This window comes from Nuphar pumila, chromosome 13 (genome assembly GCF_984573655.1).
Source record: "Nuphar pumila chromosome 13, dmNupPumi1.hap1.1, whole genome shotgun sequence".
In the NCBI taxonomy this organism is placed as follows: Eukaryota; Viridiplantae; Streptophyta; class Magnoliopsida; order Nymphaeales; family Nymphaeaceae; genus Nuphar; species Nuphar pumila.
In genome coordinates this window covers 71,422,456-71,430,618 of record NC_143261.1, presented here as the reverse complement: position 1 = coordinate 71,430,618, position 8,163 = coordinate 71,422,456, and the positions used below count along the sequence as shown (strand labels likewise).

At 37.7% G+C, this 8,163-nt stretch overlaps 1 protein-coding gene across 1 annotated transcript; it reads right to left on the bottom strand.

Moving 5' to 3' along the window:
* Nucleotides 1-1,307: 1,307 nt before the first annotated feature.
* Nucleotides 1,308-4,017, bottom strand: LOC149818667 (disease resistance protein RPM1-like). The gene is made up of 2 exons (XM_089986275.1): nt 2,572-4,017; nt 1,308-2,030 (listed from the first exon to the last, which is right to left on the bottom strand). The coding sequence occupies exons 1-2, from the start codon at nt 4,015-4,017 to the stop codon at nt 1,308-1,310; spliced, it is 2,169 nt and encodes a 722-aa protein (XP_089842401.1).
* Between the last annotated feature and the right edge of the window lie 4,146 nt (nt 4,018-8,163).

The following is an 8,163-nucleotide window of genomic DNA, read 5'->3' as shown; positions in this document are numbered from 1 at the left end:
ACACATTTTTTTATAAGGATAACAACGACTTCAGATAGCACCACACATTTTCTAATAAGGATAAGCAACAACTTCTGATAATGATAAAAATAACCAACCAGTCAAACTTTAGAACTCTTAATAAGTCAAACTTCTAGTAACAAATTTGAACTTCTGATATACCCACCTGGTACTCTATGATGTTCAGAATTCTAAATAAGTCGTTGCTCTTAACAGGGTGTCCATCACGCCTCACGATGGACGGCTGTGATCATTGCAAAATTTTTCCTCTTTTCCTTTTTTTTCTTCCTTTTCTTTTCCTCTCTAGCCTCTAGTCTATATTTCCAGGACCCAATGTATCTTCTGAATATCAAAAGTGGTGGCAAACTGTCTGTCCACCATCTCTTTGTCTTTGAATCTATTATCAATAAAGTTCACTTTTGGTTCTACTGAAAAGCTTTTTGGGCCAAATTTCATTCTTTTATTCATTTTATAGCATAAATGGTCACGATTCTTGTGACGACCTCATCCCTGGTAATGGGATTTAACAGAACTCAAATTTAGATTTTGATACTGGATCCGGATTCAAAATTGAGTCAGATATAGAAAATAGATTTGGATTCCAGTGAATCCGAGAAATAATTGGAATTTTGATCAGAATAGACTCAATTATTCAGGAAATGAGGGTCAGGGTCAAAAGGGAGATTTTTGCAAAAAATTGAAAAATTTAGGGTGTTCACATATGCCCCTCTTTGCTATTAAGCCGGTTAAAAGCCGAGTTTAGTGGCAAAGAAAAACTCCAAATTTTGAAAAATGCCTTAGTCAGAAAATTTGAACTGGGTGTGGAAGAATTGTTTTGAAAGCATTAAAATTAAGTCAGATATAGAAAATGGATTTGGATTCCAGTGAATCCGAGAAATAACTGAAATTTTGATCAGAACTGACTCAATTATTCAGGAAATGAGGGCCAGGGTCAAAAGGGGATTTTTTGTAAAATTTTGAAAAATTTAAGGTGTTCACAACGGCCAGCCCAGTTGAGCAGGTAGCTGAGCACCTAAGGGTTGCACATATCAGCCTATATTCTCTAAAAGTTGTTTCCCAAATTGCAAGTATTAATTACTATATATCACTCAATTATTATGAGTGCCTAACGTTTAAATGGGAAAATTGAAGGGTTCAAGCCTAGTAAGAGTAATAAAACCACATGAATAACTGAACTGGCTGCAAGATAAGCCTAGCCAAAATGGGTAGTTAGAAGGGACTCACCTTGGAGGAAATCATAATCATCATCGAGAGAGGCTCTTAGTAAACCATTTCCCAATTTTCTTTCAAGTAAGAGTGATCTTGCGGATATGTTGAACTTTTGGGCGATCTTCACCTCCATCCTTGTTCAGCCTATCTTTCAACTCAAGACATATCTCAGTCAAGCGCATCTCTTGCAGCTTGGTCAGGTGTTCAATGCCTTGAGGCACTACCTTCAACCTTGCACAATATTCAATAGACAGATCCTCGAGGTCCGGCATAGCACCTTGCTTCAATATCACACTTTCCAATCCTTTCAACCCAGAGAATTGGAGACTCCTTAGTTTAGGAAACCCATCGGATTCACATTGTAATTGCTGTCCTTCATAAACATTTATGAGCATAAGACACACCAAATTTGTCAGTAATTGAAGGTGACTAAATGGATCATGGCTTAACTCAGAGTTGCTCAGTTTCAATCTTGTAAGATTATTAAGACTTCCAAGCTGAGATGGTAATGTCTTTAAGCAACCATCCAAGTCAATGGCTTCAAGGAGAGGTGGAGGAGCTGAAAATAGTGAATCTAATACAAGAACCTCAAGTGAATGGTGGACTAGTAAGCGTATGAGGTGCTCCATCCTCTTTATGGACATGCAAAGCTCCCTCATATCTTCGTTCTTGACCCAAAGTATGTCAAATCTTCTAATACCATTTAAGTTCCCAACTTCTTTAATTATTTCTTTCTTGCTCATGATGCCAGTAAGTATTTGCAGGTGTCTTAGCCTGCCAATCCCTGATGGAACGTCTATCTTTACAAGAGAACTATGAGAATCAAACATACATAAATTTCGCAAGCTTCTCATGTTTGATATCCTTTTCGGTAGGATTGTTATTTTTGTTCTCCTAATATCCAATGTTTGCAGATTTTGAAGCTTTCCAAATGATTTTGGCAGTTTTCTAATGTTTGTTCTTCTCAAACTCAAATACCTCAAATGGAATAGGTTTACCACCCCCTTCGGTAGTTTGTGAATTTGAGCCCCATCTAAATCTAATACCCTTAGCAATTTGAAGCTTGGAAGCTTCATAAATGAACAGGATTGCAGAACCTTATCATCAAAAAAGAAAGAGAGAGCGGAGAGAGCGTGCTACTACCATGCTTGATAAAATGTCTTGTGTGTTCGCTTTGATGATTGATAATCGTCGACATTTCTCTAAATTGTTTGCAGTTTGTGCTTCTAAAGGTCGACAAAAGTCCTCCTCCTCAGATTTCGAAATGAGAAGCTCTCGCATAAGATCATGAATTTTGCATGCTTTAACTCGACCATAGATGTTTTCTTTTGCAATCTGTACCAAGTTTCTATAGATCAGCTCTTGCAAGTACTCCTCTGCTGTCTCCTCAAGTGTCAGGCTTCCTCTTTGTTTTACGAATCCCTCAACAACCCAAAGCCGGATTAACTTGTTCCTATACATCAAGTAATCTTCAGGGAATGCACTGCAATATAAGAAGCATGGTTTGAGATAAGAGGGCAATTCATCATAGCTTAATGCGAGGATGTTTCTTACACAATCAAGAGATTTATCGCTAGTCAGCTGCCATCTAAGACTAGCTTGAACCTTCCTCCACTCTGTTTTCGTGGTCCTTTTCTGTGACAACATACCTCCTAATGCAACAAGTGCAAGTGGAAAACCCTTACACTTGTTCACCATGCTTGTGCAGATCTCTAGAAGTTCTTGTGGGCAATTTCTGTCTGAATTGCCTTGGAATGCTTTTCTACAGAACAAGGTCATGGCTTTTTCTTCAGGCAGAGGTTTCATGTGGTGGACAAGAATTGAAACTTCATCAGGATCTAGTGATGAAAGTGCGTCTTCTGTACGAGTGGTAATCAAGATTGTGCTTCTTTTAGTGTTCTTGGGGAGTGCAAATTTGACGTCTTTCCACACCTTTGAGCTCCATACATCATCCAACACAGCCACATATTCCTTCCCTTGTAGGTAGGAAGAGATTTCTTCACTGATCTCTGTTCCTTCCATCGAGTCTATTTCGCTTGATGGCCTTCTTCCACTTCCTTTGGAGAATGCCTTTATCATGCGTTTTAGAAGATCTTGGCGATTGAAAATTTGAGAGACAGTGACCCGGGCAAAACAATCAAAGTGGTCCTTCACTCTTTGATCATTATATAGTTTGTCCACAAGGGTGGTCTTCCCTGATCCAGACATCCCCACCAAAGAAATCACCTTGAGATGTGGATTGTTAGAATCATCCAAGATTTTTTGGAGTAAAAGGTTTGCTTCATCCTCGAAGCCAACTATATCCGCTTCATTTTTTAAATATTCTCTTCCACGATCTTGAGATCTTCCCATGAACTCATTCAAACTGGTTCCATCGTCTACCTTATCTTGCATATACATTTTTTTTCTCTCGGAGATACGATTGATTTTCTCTCTCATGGCTTTTATATCATTGACAATGTCATAACGTGCTTTCAAATGTCTGATGGAGTTGACGTGCTTGTGAAGACGATCCACGAATCCACCTCCGTAGTACCTGCCAAACTTGAACATGAACCTGTCAATAATGTCCTCCACATCGTATGCCGCATCTATCACTTGCTGCACCCATACGCGTGTTAAGTCGTCGTTGTCTTTCCTTCTGTCAGCATCTTTCAGGAAGGCCTTCATGCTCTCTAGTTCTCCCTTCATGGCTTCTAGTTCTGCCCAAGCTCCTGAAAGCAATCCCACTTCGTTTACTAGTAACGGTGCTAATCTGCCCAGCAGGCTCAAAACAGCCTCAGCCATCTCTCTCTCTCTCTCTCTCTCTCTCTCTCTCTCTTTTTAATGTTGATATTCTTTCGGCTCTCTCTCTCTCTCTCTCTCTCTCGTATCACGCCTTTGGCTGCTTCATTTTCATGCTTTGCTTGGTGAGCAGTTTTAATATCTTATGTTAGAATTTGTACATTATTTTCTATGGCCTGAGGATAACTTGTCTTGGATCTGACTCATGTAGGGTTGGTCATGAAGGTCAAACTGACCCTCCTCAATGCACGTTTTAACAGTTTGTCTTTTTACTCATCATTCTTCTAAATCTGATTCTCATAGATTTCTTGTTTTTTTCTTCTATCTGCTTGATTCATGATGATTCTTTTTTCTAAGAAAGGAAAAAAAGAATCTGTGCATTCTTTGATTCTCAAAACACTAGATTGCTAGATGGTACTGAGCTGGCTTCCGTCTCCAAGGAAGCAAATTGGCCTTTCCTGATTGTCTATATATCTGCTTAATTACTTCATAACAAGCGAATGCAATCATTGACGTGAAAAACAAAGAAATACGTGCTTATGTTTGCCTTGACATTATTGATTCTATTATTTTTAAATTTCTTTATGAATCTTAAAAAAAGGAAACAATATTGCAAGTTGGCGCATTAGAATAGATTAGTTTGTAAGTATATTAAACTTGATTTAAAACTGTGGATTCTTCCTTCTGAATGAAATTCAAAACTGTGGATTCTACATCCCGGTGTGCTAAATCCAACAGAGGTTCTTAATCCTTTGATTACATTCCAACCAATTTTAGTTTTCTGCTGATGTTCTGTTGAAGAGTTGTCCTGCACGTTGGTACTAACGCAGACAAGTAATCAATTTTATGTATCTTAAGATTGCAAGTTGGCTCATTAAAATTAGATTAGTTTGTAAGTATATTAAACTTCATTCAAAACTGTGGATTCTTCTTTTTTGAATGAAATTCAAAACTATTCTTCTTCCCGGTGTGCTAAATCCAACAGAGGTTCTTAATCCTTTGATTATGGTCAAACCAAGTTTAGTATTCTGCACGATGTTCTGCTGAAGAGTTGGCCTCCGTATCTTAAAAAAAGGAAACAATATTGCAAGTTGGCTCATTTGTAAGTATATTAAACTTTTGATTCAAAACTGTGGATTCTTCATCCCTGTGTGCTAAATCCAACAAGTTCTTAATCCTTTGATTACGGTCCAACCAATTTTAGTGTTCTGCACGATGTTCTTTTGAAGAGTTGGCCTCCATGCTTGTACTAATGCAGACGACTGATCAACTTTAGTTTACTTTTTTCCTTTTTAAATGAGCCATTTGGAGGCAGTTTAAATAATATTAGTTAATCGACAGCCTAGAACAATCTGGTGGTTATTCTGCTTTGACAAATTGGAGCATTAGTGAGCAAAAAAAGTCTGATTTTCTTATTAGCCTAAAGAAATTCAATGATGTGAAAGTTTCACTTGCGAGGCATGGCAACGGGCTCATGAAAGGTACTCTAGATGATTGCCATCTCACTTATGATTGGTATGTCAATGGGTTCTGGATTTGTGAATGCGTTGAACTTATTTTTGCTTATTCAATAAAATGAAATATACAGGGAAGGAGAAGGTCTAACCCAAATGTCTAAAATCTACAACTGATGATAATCGATCGTATTTCTTTTCTAATGATCGTGCTTTACATATTAAATTTTTATCATTTATTGAGTGACATGTTTTGGATTATGAATTTTCATTGTTTAGATGCATTTTTGAAAGCTCTAAAAATCAACAGCCCAACAGTACTTTGTATTGTAAAGTTTTAAATGCATTGTGATCCATAGATTTTTCACATTTCGCAAAACATGCCTAAGTGTTCGTGTAAAACATATTTTTTACTAAACAAATTATAAAGAACAAATATACGAGGACTGATCGATGAGATGCTCAAGCATTGGGGAAGGGAAGTCATCTGAACGTCATTGGTTGTAGATTTTGAACCTTCCTTTGGTTGGTCGGTCTCCTTGTATATATATATATTTATATGTATATATATATATATATATTTGGTGTAAGGTCCTTGTATAAATTACTTGGTGTAAGGTCCTTGTCCCCCCCCCCCCCCTGGTCCATTGCCATCCCTAGTAGCAAATGCTATCTCATCAAAAAATAGCAAAACAACAAGGACCTTACACCAAGTAATTTAATCTAAAAAAGGGTTTCAATATTTTCGGATTGCAAAAATAAGGTCAAAGATCGAGCCATGGCCTGAATTACTAACAAAATGGAGGCAAACTCAATGTATGACAAGAAAGCATCGTGCAATAACACTAAAGATGGTTGGATCTTATATATCCAAATGTGAAATAAGGCTTTCTTGGTTTTCGAGTTGTAGGAAATGCACCAATCCGCAGTTTAGAACCACATTTAGTGAACTTTTTTTGCATATACTAACGTGCCCTTGAGGAGATAAAGTACAACAAAAACAATAGAAAAAAGTTCAAATGCAAAAATAAGTAGTTTTTTTTTACAGAGAAAGCTGGGGTTAGGCAGACTCCTACCAGTTATACAGCCATACCATTTGGGATTCCAACTTGCAACAGGCGGAGCGCCCCCCCCCCCACCCCCCCCTCGTTGATAGTAGTTGTTTTTCTTTTTTTTTTACTTAAGCAGCCCCTTCACTTGTCAAGAAATCCGAGGCTTTAAAAACAAAGGCTGATTTATCATCCTGAACTGTATCTTACACGAGGCCAACATATAACATCATAGCAGGGGTTGTGTTTTAAGAATAAAATAATGCTCAGTTTCTAAAACAAGATAAAGTTTTTTTTTTAAAGGCAGGCTAGGCAGACCCTTACCAGTTATACAACTGTACCATGGGTTTTGAACCTGCAACGTCCCAACAGGCTGATCCAGACAAGTGGAAACCCTGTTGGTATCTAAAACAAGATAAAGTTGCCCACCGGGCAAAGCATGAAAACCAAACCTTGATCAGACTTTGATCAAGAAGATAACCCAACGTCCCAACAGGCTGATCCAGACCAACTGAAGAAAGAAAATAATCTAAAAAAAGTGGAGAACCTGCTATATCACTGACATCTTTTCATTCTTTCTCATGGAAAATTCCATTCTCAACGCTTATCTACAAAGATGGGAATCCTTTTACACATTTTCACAGCGATTAGCATTCCTTTTGAACTCTTTTCTTTAAATTCTAATAGTAACCATGAATTTACATAATTAATTCAAGATTAATGACCACGGTGCAGGACTATTGACACTAGAACACGATCAATGACTCTTGCTACTCAAATGGCGACCATCCTACATATTTTCACAACTTATATGCACAACTCTTCATATATGGTACGGTCTTAGATTCGATAAACTCACTAGGATTCGAGCTCCAAGATCCAAACACCACCTAAGTAAGAAAATATGCCTTTTTAGGTCAAGGTGGGGTCCAAGAAAGTGATGTGTCAGCTGATGTGTCCTCACATGTGAAAGAGTCAATGAATACTTGTTCATACTAGAAGAAAAGAGAGCCCGACACATGTATGCAGCAGAATAAAGGAGAGCCATTGGCAGGACCCACATGAGGGGCATCTAATTGAAGATATATGGTAGGATGTCCCCCATCTTAAGAAGCTTGTCAAATTAATTATGAAGTTTAATTTAGTTTTTTTCTTAATTAATTAAGACTTAATTAGAGTAGGACTCCTGACAGAGGTATAGGACTCTAGAATCATTTCTCTAGCTAGTTCAGTTTTTGTTTCACAGTAGAATTTTTTATGGCTTATGAATTAGTTGATTAAGTAAATACTCTATTTCATGCTTTTCATATATAAATAGAGGTTCAAAAACTCCTTTTTATGCATTAAATAATATTGAGGTATTCTTCTTAGAACTCTCTATTTCTCTAGTTGTCCCTCTCTCTCTCTAGATGTCTTCTCTCTCTCACAACCCTCTCTCTTCTCTCTCTCCTTCTTTGAACCACCCTGGTTCACGTAAGGTCTAGTCCCCAAAAGACTGGTCATCCAACCCTCTGAAGGAGTCCGAGCTCCCCCAATGCCCCAGACTGTGTATTTTTGCTCTCCTGGTAAGCCTAGCAGCATCTCTGCATTGTACATCATATGTTCAAGTTTCAGAATATAGAGAACTCCATTTCAACTTGCTACAT